At 52.2% G+C, this 13056-nt stretch overlaps 8 protein-coding genes across 8 annotated transcripts; 4 read left to right on the top strand and 4 right to left on the bottom strand.

Moving 5' to 3' along the window:
* Positions 1–76: 76 nt before the first annotated feature.
* Positions 77–563, top strand: BU26DRAFT_530832 (DNA-directed RNA polymeras-like protein I subunit; the record flags this gene model as incomplete). The annotated part of the gene is made up of 3 exons (XM_033830982.1): positions 77–191; positions 258–489; positions 545–563. The coding sequence occupies 3 exons, from the start codon at positions 77–79 to the stop codon at positions 561–563; spliced, it is 366 nt and encodes a 121-aa protein (XP_033683731.1).
* On the bottom strand, positions 545–1782 carry BU26DRAFT_518945 (deoxyhypusine hydroxylase). The gene is made up of 2 exons (XM_033828927.1): positions 1209–1782; positions 545–1161 (listed from the first exon to the last, which is right to left on the bottom strand). Exons 1-2 carry the CDS (start codon positions 1689–1691, stop codon positions 643–645), a joined length of 1002 nt encoding a protein of 333 aa, XP_033683732.1. The 5' UTR covers positions 1692–1782; the 3' UTR covers positions 545–642.
* Positions 1783–1916: 134 nt separating this feature from the next.
* BU26DRAFT_518946 (uncharacterized protein) lies at positions 1917–3844 on the top strand. Its single transcript, XM_033828928.1, has 2 exons — positions 1917–2802; positions 2854–3844. The coding sequence occupies exons 1-2, from the start codon at positions 2166–2168 to the stop codon at positions 3429–3431; spliced, it is 1215 nt and encodes a 404-aa protein (XP_033683733.1). The 5' UTR covers positions 1917–2165; the 3' UTR covers positions 3432–3844.
* Positions 3845–4135: 291 nt separating this feature from the next.
* Positions 4136–5343, top strand: BU26DRAFT_518947 (PEP phosphonomutase-like protein). The gene has a single exon (XM_033828929.1). It carries the CDS (start codon positions 4372–4374, stop codon positions 5155–5157), a length of 786 nt encoding a protein of 261 aa, XP_033683734.1. The 5' UTR covers positions 4136–4371; the 3' UTR covers positions 5158–5343.
* Positions 5344–5530: 187 nt separating this feature from the next.
* BU26DRAFT_564432 (uncharacterized protein) lies at positions 5531–6503 on the bottom strand (the record flags this gene model as incomplete). Its single annotated transcript, XM_033833279.1, has 2 exons — positions 5531–6406; positions 6456–6503. The coding sequence occupies 2 exons, from the start codon at positions 6501–6503 to the stop codon at positions 5531–5533; spliced, it is 924 nt and encodes a 307-aa protein (XP_033683735.1).
* An 812-nt stretch (positions 6504–7315) lies between these two features.
* Positions 7316–9006, bottom strand: BU26DRAFT_540287 (uncharacterized protein; the record flags this gene model as incomplete). The annotated part of the gene is made up of 5 exons (XM_033831543.1): positions 7316–7362; positions 7594–7681; positions 7721–8665; positions 8708–8851; positions 8974–9006. The coding sequence occupies 5 exons, from the start codon at positions 9004–9006 to the stop codon at positions 7316–7318; spliced, it is 1257 nt and encodes a 418-aa protein (XP_033683736.1).
* A 199-nt stretch (positions 9007–9205) lies between these two features.
* On the top strand, positions 9206–10517 carry BU26DRAFT_304954 (isochorismatase family protein). The gene has a single exon (XM_033821838.1). It carries the CDS (start codon positions 9272–9274, stop codon positions 10208–10210), a length of 939 nt encoding a protein of 312 aa, XP_033683737.1. The 5' UTR covers positions 9206–9271; the 3' UTR covers positions 10211–10517.
* Positions 10518–10532: 15 nt separating this feature from the next.
* Positions 10533–12351, bottom strand: BU26DRAFT_483723 (uncharacterized protein). The gene is made up of 4 exons (XM_033825828.1): positions 11963–12351; positions 11370–11910; positions 11118–11315; positions 10533–11065 (listed from the first exon to the last, which is right to left on the bottom strand). Exons 1-4 carry the CDS (start codon positions 12029–12031, stop codon positions 10803–10805), a joined length of 1071 nt encoding a protein of 356 aa, XP_033683738.1. The 5' UTR covers positions 12032–12351; the 3' UTR covers positions 10533–10802.
* Positions 12352–13056: the final 705 nt, after the last annotated feature.

A 13056-nucleotide genomic window follows, 5' to 3' on the forward strand; every position in this document is an offset into this window, starting at 1 on the left:
TATCTGAGAGTCAGCCTCTACGCCTACAGAGGACGCTTTCCTGCAGTCCGCCGCCCCTTGCGACAAGATAGCAACAATGGCAGCAATCGGCTCGCTCGTCTTCTGTACTGACTGCGGTAACCTGCTCGACGCCAGCGCAGGCAAGAAAAACGCCATGCTAATCTGCCAGATCTGCGGCGCCCAATGCAAAGGTGCGCTCCCTGTTGCGCGTAGCTGCACAAGTATGAAAGAGAAGTATGAAAACTGACTGCAGTCAGATACCTCCTCCAAGGTCATCGTTACGCACTCAAAACCCACCGCCTTTCCGTCGTCGTTGCGCGCGAAGAGGTCGGAGGTGCAAACCATCACCGAAGCCGACATGCAGACGCACGCCGTCATCAACCAGACATGCGAGGAGTGCGGCAGGGAGGAGGTCCGCTTCTACACGCAGCAGCTGCGCAGCGCCGACGAGGGCACCACCGTCTTCTACGAATGCGAATGCGGGAACAAGTACGTTTACTCGTTTCAGACTTGCATTGAGTTTTCACTAACCGCTATCCTACAGATGGAACACGAACAACTGAGCTGAATATTGGGCACATCAATCCTCCAACATCCCACCGTGTAGCCGGAACGCCTTCGTGCATGCATCCAATACCCTGCCTACGCCGCAATAGGCTTCGCCTCCGGTACTATTGCATACTCCGCTTCGCCGTTTTTCTCGAATTCTGCCATGTCGAGCGCCACTATCACGCTGTCCCGCACCACCTGCTCCGGATCGTCCAGGAATTTCCTCAATATATCCTCCACTCCCTCTTCATCGCCTAGACTTCCGAGCGCTTCAGCAGCTTCATGACGGACCATACCAGCTTCCTTTGTGTTACTGAGCGTCTCGACAAGGCTGGGAATGGATGCTGGATGCGATAGCTGTCCGAACACAAATGCGATCTCATGTCGGAAGAGCGCAGAGGGATCAGTGAAACCCTTGGCTAGTGATTGAATAGCTGGTACGGCTGTGGGGAGGTCTGGTGGGGAAGCCAGGTCGCGCAGAGCAAACATGGCTCGGTAGCGCTTGAACAGCGGGAGAGAAGTGTCGAGGAGGGTCTTTTCGAGCTCTGGAATTGATGGCTTTTCGGTACTCTGCGGTAGTGGCGGCGCGGGATCGATGGATGCAAAATCGCTGATTCGGTTAGCTCTGTCGGTAGGAATTGGAATGCAAGGACACACCTCTTTTTCAACTGTTCGTCCTTACCCTGCAGCCCATGCTCCCACTCTATCCTATCTACCGCAATATCGCAGGTCTCCCGAACTACATCAGGCTCCTGCGCGTCGTCCCGTAGTCCCTTGAGCAAATCTAAACTCCCTAGATCACCCAAAGCGCCCAGGGCCTCCGCCGCCTCGTGTCTGCACATAGCATCTTCTGCCTTGTCCTCTAGCACACGTCGCAGTGGGGATATCGCGGCGTCATGGCGGGATTGTCCCAAGCAGTATGCCAGCTCGTGTTTGAGCAACGCGGAGGGCGAAGTAAACGCAGCAGCAATTGCTGCGATAGCGGGAATGTTCTGCTCGGTGGGCGGTTGCAGAGAGGCGAGGTACTTGAGCGAGAAGAGGGCACGGAAGCGGCGTGCGAGGGGTTCTTGTTCGGAGGTGAGGATCTTGCGGAGGATTTGGACTTGGGCGTCTGCTTCGGCGGAGGCTCCTGTAGCTGCCATGATGCGGAGCGGTACTGAGGTCCTGATGTATCCGTCCTAGAGCCTTGCGAATGTTAGGAAAAGACGGCCTTCACAAGTTCTCGACCGGCGAAGCGTGGGTCCTGAAATTTTGAGATGATCTGATAAGATTGCCCCGCAACGCATGTGACACCGCTCCTTAGCGCCTGCCAAGACCCCAGCCATCCACTAGCCTCCTGTGCATTGCTCCCCTTTCACTGCGACGACAATGAAGTGAACAATAACTACCTCGGTCGCACCGTGTCCAGGGGCACAGTTACGACAGCAGCAAATATATTACTACGCGAATGCACGACCGGTGCCGCGCCGGATCCCTCGACCGCATCACCTTCACTTCAACCATCCTACACCTTCCAACCCCTCGACTTCCTTTCGGGCGCCTCATAGCCACTCCTCAAAGTCGCGACTCCAAGAACGCCGATACCCCTCAATCTGCGCTACGACTGAGACGCCGTCATGGCATTCCTGCGCGACGTGTCGGATCGCTTCTGGAACTATGTGAGCCCTCGCAAGACGCAACAGCGGCGCGATAAGCCTTTCAAGGTGCCCGCAATCCCCGTCAAAGCTAAGGCCCATACGCCAACGAGAGGTGTCGTCGACATGACCCCTGCGACCGGACTTGAGCGCATCGAGAGCTGGGAGGTGAAGACTCCTAGCTCCGCCGGCTCAATCGATCGTACGCTGCTGCCTCCGTCGCCGCCGACCTCCGTATATCATCATATGGACCTCGAGGGAGATACGTTGATTGAAGATTCTATTGAGGACCAAGAGAAAGCCGAGAAGACGAGTTCTGGCGAAGACTGGGATGCGAACGAGGAGACGATCGTGGTCGATGATGGTACATACTACGAGGAGCAAAAGAGAATCGATCGCGAGAAAGAGAGGAGAAGACGAGAGGAACAAGGTCAGGAGCTTCGCGAAGCTGGCTGGGCTGAGGATGCCGTCTTCCTCTTCCAAAAGCTCGGCATGCGCGGATTCGAGCCGCTTATGCCCATTGATTGGGTCAACGACTTCGACAGCTTGCCCGTGGACCTGTTTACCGTGAATGCGAACAAAGCCTTCATCAAGTCAGACTCTGACAACGATCACCACGGTATGTAAATTGCCTGTTCTCTGAAAGTCAGCAGAGCTAATATGATGCCAGCTCAACTCGCACTAGCCGACCTCTTTGCGCTGGGTGGGCGCGTTCGCGACGCTGTGCTTACGAAGGCACCCATTCGTACGCCCGGGTACCACATTCGAGAGGCTGTCAAGAAGTACTCTCAATGGGCCATGAAAGACGGCGACATGCAACACGTCTGGGAGAACCTTTCGCTCTGTAAAGTCGCTGCCACCCCGCCCCGTGTGCATGCGACCGTTGCAGAGCGAAAGATGGTTAAGAAGCTCGAGAAGCTGCAGTACAAGTGGGACGACGCCTTTCTGAAATATCACGACGAGAAGGGCAGCGGATCCGTCTTCACCGCCCCTCCGGAGCTTCCTACCCTCTACGGCATTATCGCTTCTCACACAGTTATGGCTTTTGTCAGCTATGTGCCACCAATGGAAAGCAAGCCCGCTTTCCTTCGCATGATCGCAATGTTCGACTTCGGCGAGGAGGGCTATGATGTCTGGAACTCGTTAGCTATCGCAATCTTCGTCATCCATTGCCGGAACAGAATGAAGCAGCTCAAGGAGTATCTTCCCGAGCCGAACGTCGTCCGTCAGCGCGATCCGGACCTTTGAACAACCAGGCCCTGTTATAACCTTGGAAGTACATAAAGTCGTCCAATGCCTTGAAAATTACTCGTCTTAGCATCGTTGGAAACAAAATGACTGAGCACACGACAAGAGGAGGTCAAATACATGGAAATGAGTCAGTATGAATGACGATCTGAGGAAATCGGCGTTTGATCCTATGATATACCCCCCCTTTGGTTCTAGAATTCGGTACCCAGGATGTGTCCTTTTGCTGCGCTTGCTTCCGGGTTACTGTTGGTGCTGCGGTGCATAATTCGCGGAGAGCAGGGCTGCTTTCCCTCACATGTTTTCCTTTGTTTTTAGTTCGGCGGAGGAACGGACGAAGATTGCATCGATACCCAGTTTCCTCACCTACAGTCTCACCTACAGTCAATTATCAATCAACCCATACTTGCCTCTGAACCATCGTTTCTTTGCTTTTTCCTTCGTATATCGCATTTGAGAGAGCATGTGAGCGACCAGCCGCTTTGAAAGCAAGCCTGCTCACTAAACACTACAGCGGCTTGCAGCACGACATGCAGCGGCAATCAGGTATGTGACGCGAAGTCACGAGGATCGGCTTATCGTTGGTATCCGGCTTACAGGGTTCGGTTACCAGCTGCAGCTATGAGTGGCCAATTCCAGAGCACCCGAATGCCCGCGGCGTCTCGCTTCAATTCGGCCACCCGAGCATACGAGACTCAAGCATCCTAAGCTTCAAGAAGAATAATCGAAAGAGGGGAAATTATGTAAGCTACGGTGAGTCATTCATGAATTACGTTTCTCCAAGAGAATGTCGGACGATGTGCGGATGTGAAAGCAGGTATATAAAGAGCGGAAATTCATAGCGTCAAGATATTCCATCAGCCAACTACATATTCACCAACAACATCCGTCTCACGATTCCAGGAGTATTTCCCTTCTTGCTAAAGCCCTCAAAAACACCATGTCCACGCAAAACGACCTCGCCAAAGCCCTCCGCGCCCTGCACGTCCCGGGCAACCCACTCATCCTAACAAACGTCTGGGACGCCATCACAGCAAAAACAGTCGCTGCTCTCCCAGAAACAAAAGCCCTCGCAACAGCCTCCTTCGCCGTGGCCGCCGCAGCAGGCCTTCCGGATCCTGAACTCACCTTAGACGCCAATCTCCGCGCCGCCGAAGCCATTGCCAAAGTAGCAAAAGAATCCAACAAGCCCCTCACAGTCGACTTCCAAGACGGCTACGGCGACCAGCTCGAAGACGGCATACGGAAACTTATCAAACTCGGCGCTGTGGGCATCAACCTCGAGGACTTCAGCCGCGAGACCGACGGCTTGTACCCCGTCGAAACAGCCCAGGAGAGAATCCGGAAGGCCATGAAAGTCGCAGCTGAACTAGGCGTCCCAGACTTCTGCATAAATGCGCGCACCGACGCCCTCCTAACCGGACTTTCCATCGACGATGCCATCGCGCGTGGGAAAGCGTACCTCGAGGCTGGCGCAACGAGTGTCTTCATCTGGGGTGGGGCGAAGAGAGGCGGCACGACGAAGGAGGAGGTAGTGAAGGCGTGTAAGGAGCTAGACGGGAAGTTGAATGTTAGTCTGGTGCGGATTAGGCCAGGGGGGTTGACGCTGGTGGAGTTGAAGGAGATTGGTGTCGGTAGGATTAGTGTCGGCCCGCAACTGATGCTGCGGACGCAGAAGGCGGTTGTAGCGGAGGTGGAGGGGATTTTGAAGGGGGAGGGTGTGTGAGGGGATGTGGGAATTGGGGATGGAAGGACTGAGGGATGGCGAGAGGTAGGTGTATACGAGAGGTGACAATGGGCTGAAGACTTTAGCTGTGGTTTAGGAAGGTGGAAATGATAGGAGAGTCTATGGATAAAACGGTGACTTATGTACAAAATGGAAAGAAAACTCTCTCATCCAACAACATCAACCTTAATCTCAGGTATCGTCCCGTTGGCGTTCATCTCTCCCCCGAACTGTGCAAACACTCTTCTCCCCTTGACGACCAGCGCAACACCAGAGGCCGCCATTAGATTCAGTGGCCCCGAGCACTCTCCCCCCAGGCAAAAAATCATCTTAAAGTCGCTCCATGTGCGGAAGAATACGTCGGGATTTTTGATCAACGGCAGCGCGAAAGCCAGCAAATCCACAGCGTCCACACCTTCCAGGTCATCTTGTCGGACCTGAGACCACGATATGCCAGCGTCCTGAATGCTACGAGTCCTCCAATAGCCAAGGCGATGACATAGGAGCTGATACCGAGGTCGAAGAAGTAGGAGCATACCATCGAGCCAACGACGACTGGGGGGGCGACACTCCACCGCACCAGATCATTCCCCAGCACAATAGGCGCCGACCGTCGCCCCATCACCTTATCTCCCTCCACATCCTTAATATCGCAAATATGCTGCGTCCCAAACATCACCACCATGACTCCGCCAACCCACTGCAAACCTTTACTCGTAACTTCCTCCCCAACCCCGATCATAACGCGCAGCGCGGCAGAAGAGTACATCCCATACCCCAGCGCAACGAACAAGTTTCGCAGCACCCAATTATCATCGCTTCCGCCCATGGCGTTGTACATCCACGTCATCATGAAAAGCATGAGGGTTTCTTGCCAGCAGTTCAGGGCCCAGCCGAGCAGGAGGACGAGTGGGATGGTGACAAGTAGTATTCTTCTGGCGCCATCGCTTGTAACTCGGCCGCTGGGGAGGGGGCGGTGGGGTTTGTTAACTTTGTCTTCAACTACTAAGGGCGAGCGTTGGTTGGAGATGTTGAAGATGAGGAGATTTGCCCAGACGACTAAAAGTGCGATGGGTATGCGGGACAGGATTGAAACCAGAGAGGGCGAGGGGTTGGTTGTTATGACGGGGCCGGAGAGGGAACCGAATGTTGCGAAAAGTGTGGTAGGGATGGCGAAGGTGAGGAAGTCGTTAGCAGTGAATAGGTAAAGCGTATCGGCGAAAGCCACCGTGTTGCCTAGGATCTTGAACTAGAAGTTATTAGTTGGGATGAGAGACAAAAGCACTGGAAATGAGTACCAAGGGAATGACGCCAGGAGGCGCTGTGAGGAGAGCTGGACACGACATGACTTCGGAAGACCATGTGTAGGATCAAACCTGTACCAGCGGAGGGTTTGGAGAAAGGCCCCTTCGCCGGATTGTAGGGTGCAATGGAACTTAAGGGAAAAGATCCAGTTGGAGAGGAGCAATGCCCGTGAGGGAAAGTTATCGTGCTCGGAGAATATTGGACTATGAGGGCAGAATATAAGCGCTGCGGGAGCGGAAAGCTTGAGAAGATTGAATGGCGAGTGAGGCGAGCATTATAGTTAATGTTATACTTCATAACCTCTTACCTCCTCCAGACCCATCTCAACAGCACCACCGCCGCCCCATACCCGCTGCAAGCCCTCCATACCGTGACCGCCATGTCGTGAGCTGAACTGTTTTTCTTAGACACCGAGATATCGAATATCACACTAAATACGAGATGTACCATCAAACGGCGCTAGAATCACATAGGGAGCCCGGTGTAGTGCTGGACCATTTAGTAAGCCACCAACGCCGTATATAACGGGTGCCACAGCATTCGTGCGCGAGCAAGACAGGGATGAGAATACGGCTCAGCTGTTCTCTGGTTGGGCTAGCGGGGGTAGTAGTCGTTTTAGGCTGAACAAGGCTGCAAGCAAGCTGAAGACTGGCAGATACTAGCTGCATGTGAGATCGTGGTGGCCGAAAGTGGATTAGCACCTCCACGACGGAGTTCTGACCGCAGCTCTAGCGTTACTAGGTAGACCGACTACGCTAAGGATTCTCTCCAGGCCGATCCCTTTGATATGCAGGCGGTACTAAGTTTGCGAAGGATCACAGCTAGCCTTCGAACATAGTACATCGTCGCGGCGTTACTCCATCGGCCAGTATTCGTGGATGCCTCTCTGTGTCTTCCATCCTGAAAAAGGGTCAGTGTTGTAAATTCATATGCAATGGTGCAACTTACGCTAGAACCAACAGCAGAGTGGAAAGAACGCAGTATTGACGGCACCCCATGCGATCAAGATGCCAAAGTCCAGCCCCAGACGCGAATGAAGATCGAACGGAATTTATCGACTGCCTTCAACTACTAGGTGAAGAAATCCAAGTCAGTGACTCAGCGCTTCCAAAAATAGCGAGCATACCTTACCTGAGTGTAAAGGCCAAGCATAACCCCGCCGATAGAAGCTGGGAGCGATCTCGATGTCGTAGAAGCTCGTTGATATATTTGTAATGACCTAAAAGATAAGCCACATGCCCATCCACGGAGCGCCAACAACCATGGCAACATTCTCGCATGCCAATCCCAGCGAAATCATGCCGAAGAGATTGAGCATCCAGTATACGAGGAACGTGCCATGCCCATATCCCGGCGGGTTTCCGTATGCAATGTCTGTAACTTGCGTCTCAGATGTAATTGGGTTCGTAAGCGTGAAGCTGACCTGGAACTCAATGGAGACAAAGGAATAGGCCAGCGAAAGAAAAAAGTAAGCGCACATCGTCGCGCACCAGCGCCAGATGATAAGCTGGTAGAACTTGAGTGGTGGATGACCTTTCGGGTTGATATACTGCATATGGATGAGCAGATAAAAGGAGAAGCTGAAGAAAGATATGATGATCAGGTAGATGAGGCCGATGCTGACAGCTGGTATCCCGGTGTAAGGATAGAAAGGGCACAAATTGAACTCGGAGAACCCGATAGCCGGATTTATAGCCTGGGGTGCAGCCTCCATGTTGCGCAGTGTCGTTGGATCGGAAGCGTTTTGGAGGACTAATTGAGCCCATTGTCGCCCAACCATGCTTTGCGCCTCCGCCATGAATTGGCTGAGAATCGGCAACATGAAATTGTACCAATTGGTATCATCTCGCGAGTCCTGGAATACCAACTGACAGGCGCCTAGCGGGTCGTAGGAAGTATTCCCCGTCGCAATAGCAGAATACAACATCGCAGTCGCGTTCAGATTGACGATGATCGCAGCCCAGGCATCCCAGTTGTACACGGCCTGTCTGACCTGCAACGGATCGTTTTCGAAATCCGAAGGAGGACGAATCCCAAAACCCAGCGTAAGTTGACCCGAACTCAATTGCTGCTCCACCAGGCGCGTGATCGTAGGCCCAACAAGCGACGGGTTTCCAGTATTGTCGTATGGAGGGACACCATCAAAGTCCACAACATATACGAGTAGATGGTTGATTCGTTGCTCAACTTCGAAGAAGACGGCCTAGTAGATCGATAGAACGGCGAGGATGAAGGCCATCAACACGGCAGTTGTTATAGTCCATTTCGCAAACGCTCGGTTCCGCACCTGTCTCAAGGATGGATCCCAAAACCCTACAGGGCCATTTTCTGTCTCTTCATGGGGTTTTCCTCTCTCGGCTTCATTTGCATAATCCTTGTCGTCGTTTTGCTGGATTCCGTTCACAGCATTCGCGTTGCGCGAGCGGCGAAAAGCCTTCAAGGGCCCTGGGATCGTTGCGCGCAACATTGGTAGGAGAATGTAAGAGAGGGCTGTAAAGACTGCAAAGACACCTCGCAATTGGAAAAAGCAGTAGAACCCGACATATTGCCGCGGTTTTGTGTTGTTGGACCCTCGGGAAAAATTGGTGATCGATGACGTTTTGAGAGCGTGCGTGGCCGTGCGCGTGAAGTGAGAAAAGTTATGCCAGCACGGCCAGATACCACAGTAACTCCATCTTCTTGCGAGTACGGGTGTTTTTTTCATGTTCTTGCGGCGGGTGCCTGCACTTGTCAAGGTATAACATGTTCCGCTTCATACTCCTTGCTTCTTCTCTAATCTTCTTCCGCTAGCAAGCACGGTCTAGGCAGAATGGCTGCATCAAGCGATCACTTCCGAACACTAGAAAACGCCTCAGATAAAAAGCTGTTGGTCGTGGGCCATGATCAGTCAAACTTCTGGTCATTCGATCAGAGGACTGGCTGGGATCTGACACATCCAGCAACTCCGTCTACGCCGCCATCAAATCCCGGGCTCAAATTGAGCACAACCACAACCCCGATCACCATAGATCCCAACAAATCAGCGCTGCTCATCATTGATATGCAGAATTACTTCCTGTCGTCCGCTATGGGTCGCAAGAATGGAGAAGGCCACGAGGCTGAGGCCGCATTGCTTGAAGAGGCCATTCCCGCAGCCCGAAAGGCCGGCATCCAAATCGTGCACCTCACCTGGGGTATCAGCGAAGAAGAATTGGCCGTCTTACCACCAGTCATCTTCCGCATTTTTGGATTCGACTTTGATGCCACCAACTGCATGATCGAAGAATTCGAAAATGGCCGTGAGAAAGAAAGCAAAGGAGACGGAGGTATCGGCGAACCAATTGGGGATGTTACTCTACCCGACGGCTCCGTGGTCGAAGCAGGAAGGCTGCTGATGCGCGATCAATGGAACACGGAGCTACACGATCCACTAAAAGCCGATTTTGAAGCCTCGCAAAACACCTCACTCCCGGACTTACGATTCCACAAAGCCAGGCGGTCAGGGCTTTGGGGTGGTTCAACGCCCTGCGTCGAGTTTCTGAAAGAGAAGGGCATCAAGGCATTGCTCTTTAGCGGCGTAAATACTGATCAGTGCGTTCTTGCGACGATTCAAGATGCATCGAACCATGGATTTGACACAGTTCTCTTGAGAGACGGATGCGGAACAACGAGTCCGGATTATGCTCGAAAGACAGCTGAGTACAATTGCCGGAAATCATGGGGATTTGTCTCGTCTTGCAAGGCGTTGTCAGATGGAGCGGCGAACTGAATGGAAAATACTGCTGGTCGTGTCCAGTCTCCAAAACTTTAACGCCAAAGGATGTACACGCAATCATCGTACGGCTTCTCGTCGTCCTCCCCAGTCTCATTGAGAAGATCTTCATATCGTCCATCGTCCGTTGATATCAGAGAGAAACATCCACATGTCGCCGTACTGGAATGGAACTGTTCTTCCGCCTCTTGGGGATGTTGAGGGCAAGACTGGCGTTGCGCGCGGTTTCCAGGCCAAAATCGTCACTCAGCGGCTGGAGTAAGGATTACATTCCAAGATTCTAGTCAGAACAAGCAAGAAGTGGAACAGATAGCGATGCGCATGATGAGAGGCGAGTAATAGAATCCCCCAAAGCATAAGCATAGGGCTATCTACGAGTAGATATAACCTGACATCAGCTCTGATTCTATTTCCATACGTCCAGCATCCACAGTTGCATACATCCTTCCGCACTAGCGTTAGTCAACCCCACCACCATCAACCGCTTAGCCGCTTCCACCAATCCTTCAGGTATCGAAGACTTCGCCTCCCAGCTCATCACAGCATTTCTCTCGATGTCCTCCCATGAGACATCCCCAATGCCTGGACCTCATTCTTCAGCAAGTTCTATCTTTGTTGACGGAGATTCTCTGCTCTTCGATTCTTGAAGGATATAAAACTCCCTCGACGTATTTAACGTCTCCCGATCCGACTCAGTCCTCATGAGGGAAGTTGCAAACATATGGGCGAAGGAGTGCAGTTTTTTATGTTGAGGGCTTCCGATAGTTGGTGGAGAATCTTTGTCTGGCCTTTGAGCAGAGTCCTGAGATGTGAAGAGGCTTCGGAAAGACCCTATGCAAGACACGATGATGGCTAAAGTCGGCGACGTCAGCTTGTGCATCCGAAAGGTAGAAAGGAGCAGTACCAGCGCCGGCTTCAATGTTACTCCAAGCATAAAGCCAGCTCATATCCGCAGTACCAGATGCCGATGTAGCCACGACGGCTACTCGGACGATGGCGAATATTACCGTAATGACGGTGACACAGAAGACGCCGCCCAAAGCCAGTTTTCTCCTAGTGCTTATGCGGACTTTCCAGAGCATGGTGATAGGAATACATGTGACTTGCCTCGTGGTTAGTAGTATTTCTTTTTCTCACCCAAGTGCGGGAAACTTACTCAGTATATCTGTGAAGACATCCAGGACGCAATTCGCGATAAGGGTTCTGCGCTGGAAGTTGATCGACTCCCGAGACTGACAGTGTGTTGCAATCTCTTCCAGTGGGTCCACCAGGCAATCATACTCCATATCCCCAATGCAAGCGAAGTATGAGGCCATCGTGATCGCAAGAATAACCCACCAGAACAACATCCATCTTCCCACGTGAAGATACAAGCGTCGAAAAAAGAACAGGAAGGACAGCTTAATAGACCATAATGTCGTGTAAAACAAAAAGACAAATGCAGCAGAGCCTTTAAGGAAACGTTCGACTCTTGGCTTGAAGTCGGGGGGCGGCACCTGCGAACTTCTGACGATCTCGCCGTGAAAGTACATGTCTTTCGCTATGGTTTGCCAAAGGATTGATGTTGAAAGGATGATAGCCCAGGCAAAGAGCACAAATGCATCATCGGGGAAGAGCCGCCTAAATGTCTTGAACCGCACGCCGGCCCAAGAGGCAACGAAGAGGGTACACAAGGTGAAGCCTCCCCATACAATCCCCTATAGGGTTGATCAGCAGAGCCCTTAACTCGGGATCCGTATTCGTTCATACCAAAAAAGCACCCTTGGAGATCTTTGGAGGGGGAAGCAAATTCGAGCTTATCCCAGGTCGCGATTCCATTTCGTCTTGTACTTCTGCAAGGTAGGGGCAGGACCACAAAATGCAATTGTCCCAGCAAGAATAAAATCTGTATGGTAATCGATAACTAGAAAGTCTCCGTACGGGGCAAAGAGAATCTCTGTGTCCGATCGAGATTTTAAGGCATTAGAGCTCGCGGGGACAGGTACGGGCCGTGGGCCCCACCACACCATCCGAGCAGCATGAGTACGGCGTCGGGCCACTGATAACACCGGAGTTTCTGCTATGCAATGAACAATGATATTAATGAAAGTAGTACGAACACTTTAAGTGCAGGGCTGGGCAGACGGACATGAAGTTTGGGGGCACAGCAGAGGTCGCAATGACCTCTCAACCTTGGAAGGTTCGGTTCATCACTCCACCCGAGCAGCAGTCATGCGGCGTAGCGCTCCCGACGACGGCGGACCCTCCCGATACCGCCCTGCGTCGAACGATTATATTGATGGCGACGAGATTGCTTACGTCCAGGGAGGAATGGACCCCGGGCCCAAATTTCTGCCACGCCACAGTTCAGAAGATGGTATCCAGTTGCATGCAGTTCAAATACCAGGGCAGAGGTTTCAGCACAAGGTATTGAAGATGGCCCCACCTAATAATGAAGCAACACACATGTTTCTGCCTCATGCTTCTGCCCTCATGCACATTTCGGAGACCGATTCAAAGTATGCGCATAGATGTGTGGGGCTAGAGAAACAGAAGACCGCAACACACAATCCGGGTTGCAGTGACCTAGAAGGCGTCAAAAAGGGGAACCTTGAAACCAATATACAAGATAGTCGTACCACAGAAAGGTAAAGCAACATTTAAGCTACTGAACCGACCTACATCGTACGATTGTAAGCCCATTTCGGAGAAGTGTACGAAGCATAAGGGCGATCGGTTCCAAAGCGTACTTGACCGGAATCTATCAAAATACTATCAGTTTGTGGATGTTTCATGAGATGATAGAGTGGTGGTGGCATTTGTACACGGAATTAGAAGATGATCAATGAAAATAGCAAGTTGCT

Source organism: Trematosphaeria pertusa (genome assembly GCF_010094035.1).
Source record: "Trematosphaeria pertusa strain CBS 122368 unplaced genomic scaffold BU26scaffold_7, whole genome shotgun sequence".
NCBI lineage: Eukaryota > Fungi > Ascomycota > Dothideomycetes > Pleosporales > Trematosphaeriaceae > Trematosphaeria > Trematosphaeria pertusa.